Source organism: Pygocentrus nattereri, chromosome 2, assembly GCF_015220715.1.
Source record: "Pygocentrus nattereri isolate fPygNat1 chromosome 2, fPygNat1.pri, whole genome shotgun sequence".
NCBI lineage: Eukaryota > Metazoa > Chordata > Actinopteri > Characiformes > Serrasalmidae > Pygocentrus > Pygocentrus nattereri.
The window spans coordinates 35429980-35445860 of NC_051212.1; the positions used below are offsets into that span (position 1 = coordinate 35429980).

The 15881-nt window shown below is 37.8% G+C and overlaps 1 protein-coding gene across 1 annotated transcript in view; it reads left to right on the forward strand.

Annotated features, from left to right (window-relative positions):
- The window catches only part of plxdc2 (plexin domain containing 2), a 193715-nt gene that overhangs the window by 117313 nt on the left and 60521 nt on the right, over positions 1 to 15881 (forward strand). The window contains exons 5-7 of the mRNA XM_037534926.1: positions 2373 to 2495; positions 7043 to 7161; positions 10134 to 10233. Coding sequence (XP_037390823.1) covers positions 2373 to 2495; positions 7043 to 7161; positions 10134 to 10233 — 342 coding nt within the window. The remainder of the gene's footprint in view (positions 1 to 2372; positions 2496 to 7042; positions 7162 to 10133; positions 10234 to 15881) is intronic.

Sequence of the window (15881 nt, forward strand, 5' to 3'; positions counted from 1 at the left end):
TGTGTGTGCGTGCGTGTGTGTGTGTGTGTGTGTGTGCGTGTGTGTGTGTGTGTGTGTGTGTGTGTGTGTGTGTGTGCGCGCACAGCATGTACATGCACAAGGTAGTGAATGACTCAGCTGAAGGTACTGAAAGTGATGGGAGTTTATGTGGTTAATTAGTTAATTAATCATTAGCAGACAGGCCTTGGCTGTGTGCCAGGATGGAGAGATGAGTAAGGAGAAGTGAGACAATGTTGTTGTTTTTTTCTCTGCATCACTGCAGGAGCTGTAACTGTAACTTCAGTCTAATCATGAATCGATAACTGCATAATTATGAAATTGGCTAATATAATATATGTAAATGGGACAATCTGTGACTTTGAGCTCCAGAAAAGAATAGCTGTCTATTTGCAGGTGTTCTGCAGGTCTTTTCGTCTGAGAACTCAATCAGACTCAATTAGTCATGGGCATTTTAACCACTTCTGATATTCAAATATCCACATTTTCAAACAACAGTATTCAAACATTTTAACAAGAAATGATGGTACAATGTCATAAATAAAAAGACTAAACATGAAAGACTTAACATTTGTTCATTGCATGCAGTTTGCAGAGCAGCTGATCTGTACCTGATTGTTTGATCGATTTGAACTACACAGGGACTGGTTGCAGCAACAGGGTTAGCTAAGTCAGTATTAACTATGTGAGCAAAACCTTCAGACTTGAAGTTTCACAAAATGGTTGTTAAGCTAAATTTTCCAGTAAGACAAGGCGTAACGTTTAGGCCTACCTATCAGGAGTAAATACAAGTACTAGACTTTCTCTAGGCTCTGGGAACTGCTTTAAACAAGCTTGTTCTTTGCTTGTCAAAGTGCTGCTGCACACCATGCCAGAGGTTTTTCCTGCTGCTCATCACAATGTTCAGAGCAGGCAGCTATTTGCTATTTCTGACTAAAATTTAGTTGGAATAACCAAATTCTCTCTCTCGTCCAAATTATTAAAAATATATGGAAGTACATATACGCATCATTCTACTGTATTAGTTGAAACTTTGGTCCCACTGCAGAAAAATACAAAAAAGAATTACTTATTTAGATCTTAGATATTTATAAGTATCTATTTAAACCCATGGCATTAATTGAAATAGTAATAAGCTATTTTCAATGACAAACAAGTATCTCCAAAATATGAACTTTATTGGAGAGGGCAAAAACAGTTACCTTTCAGTGTAATTCAATGTAAAGAGATTTAGTTCCAGGTGATTTTAGAGCATTTCTTTTGGCCCAATCATCATGAATTTTTTACAGAAATTAAAGGACAGCTGTTGTGTTAAAATGATGTAGAAAACTAAAAATCAACAAAAAATGGACGTAGATGATTTTCATTGGTCAACGACGATGTACAAATTCATCATTTATAGGGTACTTCCTGTTGGGAGGTGTCTGTCCCAAAACCTAACATACATAATACCTGCTTAAAAAAAGTTTCTTTTTAAGAGCTTTTTATTTGTTTTCAAGAGAAATTGAAAGATTTATATTATACATGAGTTTCATTTTTAACTAAAAAAAAAAACAAAACAAAAAAAAAAAGTTTAAGTCCATGGGTAGAGCCTTATTTTAGCCACACCCTAGCATTTCAGAGCAAGCAAATGTGTCCCAGTATCTGAAAATCAGTGTGAAATCTGATTCACTACTCAAAGATTCAAAGCTGTGTTTGCTAGTCATGTACTGGCTAGCATTTTTAAGTCCTGCTCAAAATTAGCTAAAATAGCCACTACACAAAAGTAAAAGTTTCTGTAGAGTTGTGATTATTTTGGTAGTGACAAAATGAACTGTTTAGTCACTTGTTTTAATGAAATGGACATACTTAAGGTATTAAGTCACTCAGAATAAAAGGATTTTAGTGTCAAGGGAGGTCCAAGTCCAAGTCAGTTAGAATTTCAAAAGGAGTTTGAGAACTTTGAAACAATTTGGTGGAATGTTCTATACAAAGTCATGTAAACAGCAACTCAGAATTCAGCCCACAAAATCCTGGTAGGTGTGGCCAGCTTTGTGTGCATAAGATATCAGACACTTTGCTTCCTCGTGGATGGAGCCTCTCAAACTGATCATCCTAGTTGAGTCCTATAACTCGTATAACTTACCTGCTTGTGTCTGCAGTTCTTTGTCACACAGTATGTGAAAAACATATAAAAGTTATCTTTTATCTTTTGAATTCCAGATTAATTAGACATATGCTGAGTCTGAATATTTGTGTATATGAATACCAATCACTGCATCTCTCTTAAGCACTGGAGAAGTGCAATTAAGTGTAATTAAGAACCTGATTTCTGAGATGTTGGAATTATGTTCTATTTTTTTATTTTATTTGACCTTTTCACCTGTGTGTTGCAGGCTTCATCTACACTGGAGACGTCGTACACAGAATGCTGACAGCCACACAGTACATCGCGCCACTTATGGCAAACTTTGATCCAAGTCTATCCCGAAATTCAACCGTCATTTACTTTGACAATGGTAAGAGTCCTACATACAGAGAGAGACACAGAGAGATACAAGCAGAGAGAGAAATGCAGACTGAGAGAGTGAAAGTTAGTCACACACAGAGAGAGAGCAAAACTTAGATACAAAAAGAGAGAGAGAAAGAGAGAGAGAGAGAGAGAGAGAGATGAAGAGAGAGAGAGAGAGAGAGAGAGATGAAGAGAGAGAGAGAGAGAGAGAGATGAAGAGAGATGAAGAGAGAGATAGATACTGAGAGATACACTGTATGGCCAAAAGTATGTGGACACTCCTCCTAATTGTTGTTTTCAAGTGTTTCAGCTACATCCATAGTTTCAAGCACATAGCCATGAGATCTCCATAGTCCAACACTGGCAGTAGAATGGGTCGTAGTGAAGAGCTCAGTACCTTTGAGCATGGCACTGTTATAGGATGCCACCTTTGCCACGAGTCAGCAGCATCATCAACAGAAGATCTGTGCACTGAGAGCTGCATACAAGCCTAAGATCACTATGCGCAAAATCAAGCATCGGCTAGTGAGGTGTAGCGCTCACAGCCACTGGACTTGAAACAATGGAAACATGTTCTGTGGAGTGATGAATCACACTTCATTATCCGGCAGTCTGATGGACGTATCTGGGATTGGCAAGTGCCAGGAGAACAATGCCTGCTGGAGTGTTAGTGGCTACGGCAAAGTTTGATGGAGGAGCTGGTCTGAGGCTGTTTTTCAGGGTTTGGGCTAGACCCCTTAATTCTGAGGAAGGATAGTGTTAATGCTAAAGCATACAAAGATAGAAAATTTTGCGTCAACAGCTTTGGGACAGCCTTTTTCTGTTCCAGCATAACTGTGCCCCTTTGCCCAAAGTGAGGACATGGTTTGACGAGTTGGGTGTGGAAGAACTCACAGAGCCCTGACCTGAACTCAACTAAACACCTTTGGGATGAGCTGGAACATCTTGTGATTCAGGCCTTCTCGTCCAACATCAGTGCATGCCTGACCTCCAAAATTCTGTGAAAAGCCTTCCACAGAAGAGTGGAGACTGTTATAGCTGTAAAGGGGGGAAATCCATATTAATGGCAATGGTTTTGGAATGGGATGTCCAACACGGTCATATAGGTGTGATGGCGAAGTATCCACATACTACTGGCCATATGGGAGAAAGAGAGCAAGAGCGAGATGCGAAAGAAACCAGTATATATGCAAAGAGATATGCATGTGTTTCTGTGTCTATACTTTTGAAGGCTTTTCCAGTTTGTGCATGCACACTAACAGATTCATGCTCTCTCTCTCTCTCTCTCTCTCTCTCTCTCTCTTTCTCTCTCTCTCTCTCACACACACACCCACACACACACACACCCACTGGCAAGCAGGTAATCGATCAGTCTGTGCTGTCACTGGAATAAATGAAATAAATCAGCCCACAGTTCAGCTTATGTCATTGATTGCAGTCCCTATACATCCAGTTATTTCATTTTAGACCAGACCTCTCTGTGAAATCAACACATCTATCATTACATTTCATGGCAGAATATAATTGGACATGCTTGACATGACATCATGACATAATACCCCTGTTAAAGTGCTGTAATCAAATGATGTTGTATGGGGCTGGGGGGGCATATGGGTGGCAGTGAGAATGTTGTGCTGTGTGCCACTGAAACATGTTCAAAGTGAGTGCAAGACACAGACTTAGACTTCAGTGATAGCAGATGTCCAATTAGAATTAGATTTTTAACCGGAAATACCACAATAGCTGGTTAGTACAAGAGGTCAGTGTTCTAGTTAGATATCTAGTTAAATATCTAATATCTAGTTAGATATCTAATTGTGTCTAGAGTAGAGTGCCTATAACCTGCAAACATAATATTTTTATGGTGATTTACTGTGGTGTGAAAAAGTGTTTGCCCCCTTCCTCATTTCCTGTTTTTTTGCATGTTTGTCACACTTAAGTGTTTCGGAATATCAAACCAATATCGTTAAAACATACTATAACTGTGGTTTTTAACACCTGAGTTCCATTTCTCTAGCCACACCCAGGCCTGATTATTGCCACACCTGTTCTCAATCAAGACATCACTTAAATAGGAGCTGCCTGACACAGTAAAGTCCACCAAAAGATCCTTAAAAGCTACACATCATGCCGAGATCCAAAGAAATTCAGGAACAATTGAGAAAGAAAGTAATTGAGATCTATCAGTCTGGAAAGGGTTATAAAGCCATTTCCAAAGCTTTGGGAATCCAGCGAACCACAGTGAGAGCCATTATCCACAAATGGCGAAGACAGCGACGACTCATCCAAGAGGTCACAAAAGACCCCACAACAACGTCCAAAGAACTGCAGGCCTCACTTGCCTGAGTTAAGGTCAGCGTTCATGCCTCCACCATCAGAAAAAGACTGGGCAAAAATGGCCTGCATGGCAGAGTTCCAAGAAGAAAACCACTGCTGAGCAAAAAGAACATTAAAGCTTGTCTCAATTTTTCCAAAACACATCTTGATGATCCCCAACACTTTTGGGAAAACATTCTGTGGACCGATGAGACAAAAGTGGAACTCTTTGGAAGGTGTGTGTCCCATTACATCTGGCGTAAAAGGAACACTGCATTTCAGAAAAAGAACATTATACCAACAGTAAAATATGGTGGTGGTAGTGTGATGGTCTGGGGCTGTTTTGTTGCGTCAGGACCTGGAAGACTTGCTGTGATAAATGGAACTATGAATTCTGCTGTCTACCAAAAGATCCTGAAGGAGAATGTCCGACCATCTGTTCGTGAACTCAAGCTGAAACGAACTTGGGTTCTGCAGGCCACCACTGAATGGCTGAAGAAAAATAAAATGAAGACTTTGGAGTGGCCTAGCCAAAGTCCTGACCTGAATCCTATTGAGATGTTGTGGTATGACTTTAAAAAGGCCGTTCATGCTCAAAAACCCTCTAATGTAACTGAATTAGAACAATTCTGCAAAGATGAGTGGGCCAAAATTCCTCCAGAACGCTGTAAAAGACTCATTGCAAGTTATTGCGAACGCTTGGTTGCAGTTGTTGCTGCTAAGGGTGGCCCAACCAGTTATTAGGTTTAGGGGGCAATCACTTTTTCACACAGGGCCATGATGGTTTGGATTTTTTTTCTCCTTTAATAATAAACACCTTCATTTACAAATTGCATTTTGTGTTTACTTGTGTTGTCCTTTTGTTTAAATTGGTTTGATGTTCCGAAACACTTAAGTGTGACAAACATGCAAAAAAACAGGAAATGAGGAAGGGGGCAAACACTTTTTCACACCACTGTATTCTGTTGTTTATCACTGTTGCTAGAGATAGTTGATATTATACAATATCATAGGCCGACTGTTATGGTATGTGTATCGTGTCTCTATGGTAACTTGTTCCTGAGTTATAAAGCTTAAAAGCAGAGATATATCATGATACAGAGTGGATTTTGGGACAAGCTTCAATCTTAGTTACACTTTGAAAAGGCCACTGTGCATGGTGTGCTTACCCAGGTAGGGAATCAAATCTCCATCAGCCATGAGGAGGGCAGCAATAGCATATATTAATAGTGTATAGACACATTTTGGACTTTTAACTGATTTTACAACAAAAAAAGTTCAGTCCTTTGGGTAATGCTACAATTTAATTATATTTATTTTATTACAACAAATGATTGAACATTTCAGCCTGAATGTGTTTTATTATACTGTGCATGTACATGTATAATGTACATGTATAATGATAAAGCTGAGTTGAATTGTTGTTACCAAAAACAAAACAACTGTAACACTACTGAAACTTTACTAAATGGCTCAGTATTAATTGTTTCGGTGGTGGCATTTTTAGCTAATTTAGAGCGGACCTCAAAAATGTCAGCCGGTACATGACTAGTCAAACATAGCTTTGAACAGTTGTACACACACACAAAATCAGAATAGTTTTCATTAAAAGGTTTACTTAATTACAGATACTTTGAGACAAATTTACTTCAAAACAACAGGATCTAACTGTTCACCATGTGGTCATGAGGGACAAGTGAGTCTCATTTCCTGCTCTAAAATGAGTTAAATGTGGCTAAAATGAGGCTCTGCCTGCAGACTAAGATGCTTTGTGACATGAAAACGTGGGACAAAATATAAAAAAATGTAAAAGGTCTTTTAAAGAAAAATAAAAAACTATGTATTATTTTAACAAGTCACCTCCCAATAGAAGGACCCTATAAATTATGAATTTGTATATATTTCGCTTATTACTTTTGCAATTAATGCATTGGATTAGAACAGATCATAAAATAATCCATATAAATTAGGTCTGATTTAAGGTCTGAATACTTTGTTTTTGTTTATTTGTTTGTTTGTTTTTACTTTATTGTGATTGGGCTACTGCAATTTAAACTGTTTCACTAGAACAGTTCATATAGTTCATATTGTTAGAAAGAAGCAGGAGCTCATAAAATGTTTCTAGCGTAGTGGGCAGTTTGTGTATAATGATCTAATCTTTTATGAAAATCCATTTGTGTGTGTGTGTGTGTGTGTTTGTCTGTGTGTGTGTGTGTGTGTGTGTGTGTGTGTTTGAAGGGACTGCACTGGTGGTTCAGTGGGATCATGTTCACCTTCAGGATTCATACAGTCTGGGCAGCTTCACCTTCCAGGCTACGCTGCACAACGACGGCAGAATCATCTTCGCCTACAAGGAGGTCTGATGCTTAATTTTGTCTTTTCATTTTCCCTCTTTCCTCTATGATCTATGATATATTTGCTGAAATAAAAATATCAGTGGTAGGTAATTATAAAATGTGGCCTGTGCAAAAGTGATGACACATTCTATATTCTATATTTCATGTTTCTTTTTTTCCAATATGTTAAACCTATCACATACATAGCCACTGTGCACTGCAATTTACAGAAGACTGCCATACATACGTTTGTTCCATGTAAAGGATGTGCTAATACAGCATGTCATGTGAGCAGGGCTGCCCAAGCTTTTGAATACAACTTCATTTTTAATAGATGTCAATTAAACAAGATCTTAATACCAAGTCATTCTGGAACATTTCTACTGATCCATTCATTAAATGTTCACACAATGTAAAGCGCAGTGATGATTTCAAATGGTGCAAAAACCAGAAACCTTAAAAAAAGGATTGAAGAGGTTTTTATGTGACAGTGTGGATGTTCTTCATATTTTATGAAGTGATTTTGTGTATTGCTCTCTCTCTCTTTCTGTCTCAGTCCAGCTCCCTTTCTCTATCTCTGTTCCTCTTTCCTTTTTCATCTCATTCTGGGTTTGCAATTACAGTACAGACTCCTCTCAGTAGTAGCAGTTGGGGTAATAAAAATAACGCTCTTGCTCTCGTTCTCACTGTTACATGACACTGCAGTGAGTGGAAATTTCATTTCTCTCCTGATTAACAAAGCTGCTGGAGACATGAGCAGCCTCCTGTAGCTCAACCATACAGAGGATCTGTATGAGCCTCATCTATGCTTTCTGTAGCTCTCTCCAGAGGAGACTCCACACCTTTATTAGATGTTGTAAAAGCTATGGCTGAATTGCTTTAGACCCAAAAGAGAGAAAAAAGTCCTATAAAATGAATTGTAGCTGCTTTGGCAGGAAAGATCAGGGCCTCTTTTTTAAATGTATATTAAATAGATTTTTTTATCAGAATGTCTGTGACAATTTTTTAAGGAAGGCTGAATAATTTACCCCAAAAAGTGAAACACATAACTATTATAATTGCATAAATTATTTGTGCTTTACATATTTTTGACATAACTCGATAAAACTCACTGTCTTTTACAATGTTTTAAAATGTCCTGATAAATAGAGCAACCGAAAATGCTCCAAAATTGACTTAATTTCTCATTTAATGTCCATTCAAATTTGAGAATGTTCTTCTTTCTTATGTTAAGTTACTTTGTATGTACATGAATGTACCGATGTATTTATCTAAGTGATCACTGGAAACTGTTGGAGGTTGAGTCACCTACACTGAAGATTTAAATTCTTTCCCTTCACTTTCCTTACGTTCTCTAATCAAAACTCTCAGTAAGAGCCATGCATTAGCACTGGGGTTTGTTTTGTTTATGCAACTTATTTTGTTTACATATTAAAAATCCATTCTATATGGCCAAGATTTTATGATGCCAATTCTAAGCAGCACTCTAAAAGCCTGTCTTGAAGCTTAGAAAATGAAGCTGGATGATGTACAAAGAACCCGTATGAAGCAATTTCTAGCTACAGTATATAAACTTATATGTTTTGCTTTTTTAAGTCAAAATAAGTCAACATATCCTCTACAGGGAGCAAATGTGCAATAGCTTTTGCACATGCCATATTTATTTATTTATGTTTGTTTAATGTAGAGGCTGCTTGTTTTCACTCAAACAAACAGCAAAACATGTAATTTAAACAAGGGCTCCCATACATTTGCATGCAACTGGAAATCCATTATTAAAACTGAAAAACTTGTTTATTCAATAAACATTTATTCTTTTCAGTATGATCTGATAATAATGATTTATGTTTATTGCATAATGTTTGGCCAGCAGTTCATTACTACAGTGCACTGTATTGGTCAGGTGTGGGCAGAAATATTGCAGAATTTAACTGTGCACAGCTCTACTGTCAATGCATAAGTTGAATAATGTGAGTGTATTAACCCTTTAAACCAGGATTATAAACCTCATCCACTAAAAGGGCCATATAAAAAACTCAACAAATCTGTAGGCCAGAGAACACTTATGTTTTTATATTGTTTTTAAATAACATTTTACTGTAACCCAAACTGGCCATTGTTTATTAAAAATGCAGCAAAACATCCACAGCAAAGTATTTGCACTTGTGGTAAGCCTCAAACCTTGAAATACTCAAAAAACTAATATCTGTCAACAGGCCACATTAGTAACAGATAACTGGTAAACCTTTTTAAATGTACCCAGGAAATAGTTTGTTTAAACCTACCTGTTTGCTTGATCAACATACCTGCCATCTTTTCTTTGCTGCAAGTTCATTAATTCTTGGGATCAATTTCTGAGCTATTAAGTGTTTATGTTGGTTTAGCTGCAGCTGAAACACCACTAGTGTGTCACAAATAGGGTGATATGACTGCTGTGGGATTGTGCAGAATTGAAGTGTAACTATTGTCCCATAGATTTTTGTTGAGAGCACACATTATTTTGCAGTGCATGCTGAGGATTGTAGTGCAATGCCTTTTGGAATTGGCTAATATTTATGGAATATTATAATAATTTTGTGTGCCGGATACGATTGTGCCTTGTGTTTGGCAGATGGGCTGTAAACTCTAATTATTTGAACATGGGGATAAACTTCACTTCCTCACTCTCACAACTACATAACTGAGCTATTAGTTTTATAATGTTTACTGAATAATTTACAGTAGTTGTTGGTTGTGGGTGTGTACGCTGCCTGTCTAAAATAATTGCTCAGATGTGGGTACACTGAGTTGCCAGTTTATTATATTCTTTTGCCTTATTCTTAGAATACCTCTACCTTCCTTACAAGTCTAACCTTGTAGGTATTAGATATCCAGACATTCAATCAAGTTTCTGGTCCTGGATTTTGTAGTTAATGGCAGGTACAACAAATCTGAACCTTGAATTTAGTTTCCAGTCCTGGATTTTTTAAAAATATTTTTTTCTGGTTTGACAGGTTCCAATTCAAATCACTAAGATCAGCTCCGTCAATCATCCGGTGAAAGTGGGGCTTTCTGATGCCTTCGTGGTGGTCCACAGAATCCAGCAGATACCCAGTAAGTCGATCCATATTCATTTGTATTACCATTATCATCATTTAGCCAAGTCAAGTCAAGAGGCTTTTATTGTCATTCCATCTATGTACAAGTACACAGTGGAGTGAAATTACATTCCTCCAGGAACAACACAGTGCAACAAGGAACAAAAAGTACAATTTATCACCATTGTGAAGGGAAACATATCTTCTGCGTGCAGAATGACCCAATATATATAAGTAAATTTAGCTACATTGTCAAATGGAACCAAATATGGGTAGCCTTAGGGTGTAATAAGCCTGGGAACTGCAAGGGGCTGAAGAGTTGATATAGTAATAAATTTAAAGGCACCAAGGGGTGGGCAATAAGATAATATGTGTTGCTTTTGGGATAAATTATTTCATATTAGGTCACAATACTCTTTTCTGAGCATGTTGTGGATATGACTAGTACCTAAAGAGTACCTAAAGAGCACCAAAAACTGCATGTCTGTTTGCAAAGACAGCCTAATTATTTCTGTTTAATTGGATTTGGGACAGATGGAGTGTGCAGTGTTGAAAAAGTCAGGATTTTATCATCTAAATCATCTAAATATTGTGATGCATATTGCATACACACCCCTAATGCACTCTTAAAGTTCATAACTATTCATATGATGCTGGGAAACCATGAAAAGCCAGAAGTGAAATAGTGAAATACAATTTAAATAAAGGAACAGTTATATAAATATAAACAGGTACTTTGCTATGTTTTAGCAATGGAGATGCACATTAAACTTTAAATATATTCTCTTAATATGTGGTGAATCAGCAAACTGAATGATTTATCATTGGAATCTCATGTGTTTTCACTGAGCAGTGCAGTGTTTATGCTGCCTTAGAGTTATTTCAGTTGGCTTGCTTTGTACAAAAACATTTTGATGGCTGTCTGTTCAAGACTTCAGATGGCAGCTGTACAAGAAAGCAGGTTTTATATCTTAAAACAGGGCGGAAATTGAGTTGTCAGCATATTTTAGCAATATACATGAGATCAAATGAGTTCTGAGTATCAGCTGAATGTGAGGCGTCTTTATCGTCATTGCTTCGTCATTGTGATTGAAACTGGCTTTACAGTTTATCTTGAATGCGTTTCGGGTTCAAACTTCATTTTTTTTAGCCTAAAGGCCGTTCTCCATTCTCACCCTCCCCTTCTCTCTCTCTCCCTCTCTCTCTCATTTCATACTCCCCCACACTCCTTCAGAGACTGCCACAAGCCTTTCATTCTTCATATTTCCACAATTACACACAGGCATTATGCACTCAGACAGGGTTTTTAGACATCCAGACGCTCCACCCTGTCATTTCATTCTTGTTATTATTATTATTTATTTTGCACTGCCATCCGAAATGCTCCTAATCCAGGTTAATGTGAGGTTATACAACCCACCACCTTCTTTGAAGTGTAGAGTCAGAGTCAAAAACATACTGGCAGATTTCTGACACTTTGCTATGCCGGGCACCTATTTGAAATGTTTGTTTTAACCCTTCAAAGTTACTGCTGCTTTGCCATTTCATTTAAAGGTAAATGTAATAACAAACTTAAGAGATCACCCTTCATTTATTTAGTGTCCAGTCAGAATGGTACATGGTATTCATTTTTCAGGAAATATTTATGCGGAGAAATGAGATAATCCACTTGCATGAGGAAGGTGAAAGTGGAAAAACAGCAGTTTCCAAAACTGGAGGGTAAAAAATTAATAGAAGATGAACAACCATGCAAGACCTGGAAGACCACCAAAACTGTCACTATCAGATAAACAGCACTTAAATCTTTGAGAGAGGAGAAAATCAAGCTCTACTCTTGCTTCAAATCTGAAAAATCCACAGGTGTTTCTGTCCATCCTTTCACTGTAGCAAGAGCTCAACATGCTGTTAGAGAGAAAAGGAAATAAACAAAAAGGAGCTCCTGGTGTTTTCAGAACAATGGACTGACCACCTCAGAGTCCAGGCCTCAAGATCACACAATGTGTTTGAGATTATTTGGATCGTGAGAGGCAGAAAATGCAACCAGCATCTAAGACTGAACTCTAGAGATGTGGAAAAATATCCCTGCAGATTTCTTGGAAAGAAAGAAAGAAAGAATAAAAGTTGTAATAAAAGCAAAGAGTGGACCCAATAAACACATGCAAAATGTTGTCACTGTCCAAAAAAAGTATTGCCAAATTAGTACGTTTACAGGAGAAAATAAAAACATTTTAACTGTAACGCAGAGCGAGGAGGTGGACACATATGCAAAGATAAGTGACTTGTCGTGGCCATAACGGTCCAGGTTTAAATGGCCAACACGAATGTATGGAGAGTCAGACATGATGATAAACACAGGAAAACTACAATGGGGACTGGATGAACGAACACCAAACAAAACCAACAGCTCATACATCAAACAACATCCCAAACAACAAAGATCAGCAAAGACAAGGGGCAAACACAGGGCTGAAATACAACAGGGATGATGAAGGACAGGTGGAAACAATCAGGAGCGGAGTCACGAAACAAGGGGCCGGACTAGATGGAAAAACAAAAAGCACGTAGACTAGACCAAAACACAACATGAACACATGGACAAGACTGGGAGGGGCCAATTGTGATATTAACTCTTAATGTTTAATGTAAATAGATTTTATTCAAAGTGATTCTGGACATCCCTGTTGGATCACTCATTGGTCTGATTTCACATAGTGTAAAGGACATTTTCCTGTGTTGAAACAAAGATGGACAAAAATAAAGATACATGTGTTTCTTTTAGACAGCAACAATAGGTATCATATGTAAATTCAGTGATTATCATCTCTCTCGCATTCTATCTTAGCAACATACAGCATGCTCGCAGCTGGGCTTCAGCCTGCGCTACTAGGAAAAAGCATTAAAATGATAATAAATTATTTATTGCTTAACATATTCTTCCACATAGTTTATTACATTTTGACAGTTGATTGATTTGTTAATGTTGCATATAACATCTAATATCAAATAACTTCCCTAATTTGCATGTGATAATGAATAGAAATATAACATATTGTGTCATTGCATGAATGCATGTTAGCTTGTGGCTAGCATGTTAGCTTTGGGCTAGCAAATCAGCTAGAGTGTTTGATCAGGACACTTTTGTTTCAACTGTTTTACCTATATATAATGTTTTACTTATGTATAATATTCCATAATTGAAAATATATTAACATATTAACATGAAGCATATTTTCAGCCCCTCCTTACGTTTGCTGTGCTGAGTAACGTATCAAATGGAGACACCACAAAAAGAGCCTCGGTTCAGATCGCAGACGGCACCAGTAAATGTACCTGAACCTGAAGCGCTCACTCAGAGGTAGTTCATGAGTGGAAGACGTTACGGTTAGCAGGGACCATGCTGTCTGTGAAGAGGTGCTTACTGATATAGCTAATAAACTTTAATGATGCTGATGTCAGCCAGCTTTCCAAAAGAAATCAAACTCTTGTGTAAAATACATAATAGCCAATCCAGACGCTACACAGCGGGAAACTTTCACAGGTCATTTCAGACCATCACAATGAATTAAGGTTTATGACTTTATAACTTGTTTGAGAGCTAATGATACATATTTATGTGAAAGCCTTGTTGGTGCTTCATGAAGACTGGAAATGTTGCAGAAGAGACCAAATGAAGGCTCAGACAGAATGTTCCAGTTGGCAGAGATGACATGGAGACGTTGGAGATAAGATGGGCTAGCACAGCCAGACACACATACTTTATTGTTCTCCATTACAATACCATCTGGAAACTGTAATTTTCCACAATAACAGCGCAGAGTAGAAAGAAGCAGCCACAGCATACAGGAACGTGTCCGATGTTATGTTAACCCATAGTTGCAGTTATTGCTATTGACAATCAAGGCATTGTGGAAATTTGATATTTAAAAAAATACCTAATTTTCCACTAACCCCTGATTTGGTAAAACAGCTAAGACATACTTGGAGTCCTAATTTTGTTTCTTTACTTTGGAACTGGGGCTATGAGGCTGACATTGCTAACAAACACTACAACTCAATAGTTACACAAATAATCCAAACAGCTTCTGTCCTGTGCTGTGATTGGTCAGCTCGCCCAGTCTGTTTTGATTGGTCAACCGCCAAAGCTGTTCAGCTTCTATCTGATCCACCCCATTTTGCAGTCTGCAGACTGACCCTTCTCTCCTGATAAGCAGTAAACACTGGTGTGGCTACCGTTCAGTGCCATCGGTTTTGTCATATCAGTTTGAGCAATAAGGATTGTGTTATAAGATGATGTCATCTTGTAACAAAGGAAAAGGGCAAGGCGTTTCAGGCAGCTGAGAAAAGTGGCTTCTGTGGGAGAGAGTTACTCCATCTGGCATGTACTTTGAGCATTGTAACGTTGTAGACCGTTTATATGTCCAAAAAGCATTAAAGGTCACCTTAGTGAAAACTTGGATGTGGTTCTCATGTCTTAGTAACATGAGCTCCAGTTCTAAACTTAAGAAGCAAAATTTGAGCTCTAAACTTGTTTCAGCTTATTAACAATATCTGGGGAAAGCAGCAAGTTGTGTAAAAGTGATTTTTTCACCAGACCATTTCTTTAAATGTCCTATAAATGCTCTACTCACAAATGCATTTGTTCATTGCAGCTGCTGCTGAGTTGGACACACAACTCAGTTTTGGCAGAGAACGTTTATTTTCTATGTGGGTAAGCGTTGGGATGGATTGAATGTAGTTTTTTATGTAATCACACTAATATTAGCATGCTGGCAAATTTAATGTTTTTGTTTCTAACCTACAGTGCAGCTCAGCAGCGTAGCAATTTAAAGCTCTTCTAGCTCCTACCTGACTCAGTGCCACAACAATCTCCAAGAGCCTCTTTCTTTCTATGTGAGTGGGATGACCCTCCCTCTTCCTCCATCACTCAGTGTGATCCTAGCCGACACTGTTAGCTGACATAGTGCCTCTGAGTGTGTCCAGTGGCATTGCATTAGCAGTAGATGCAGTGACTAACTTTGCATGCATCAGAGGAAGCCAGTACTAGCCTTCACCCTCCCATCTTGGTAGCATCATGTGATGGGATAACAGGATAACATGTGGCCTATGACAAAATTAGGTAAAATAAAGTAAAATAAAAAAACAAGTATACACATTCTGTTAAAAGTACAAACTCTAAACTTTCAATAAACATTTTCTGAACTTTCAATGGAAAGTTGTCAATCGAAAGTTTACAGATAGTCAATAAAAACATAGAAGATATTTTATTATGATTAGAATTTACTGAAAAGTTATTGTTGTTTTATGTTTGAATGTAACTCATTATGTACTTTAACTGTGTAATTAATTGCATGATTATGTAAAAGTAATTCTATACTATAGCAAAACTACAAAACTCTAGACTTCTAAGTTTTAATATAGTGGAATATATGGCTGTTTTTAAGTATTAATACAGTAATAAAGACATATAAGTCACATGTTGACCTGTGGATCGTAGCTTTACTCCAGACATGGCCTACATACAGTAGAGTTGTGTGGATTGTGTGAGAGCTAATAGAAAGTGATAGACGTGAAACTTTAGTTTGTGAACTGTTGGACAGGGTGGGTTTGACAGACGGTTGCTGCCGTGGGGCTGGCGGATGTTGAAGTCCCTCCAGCTACTCAGCT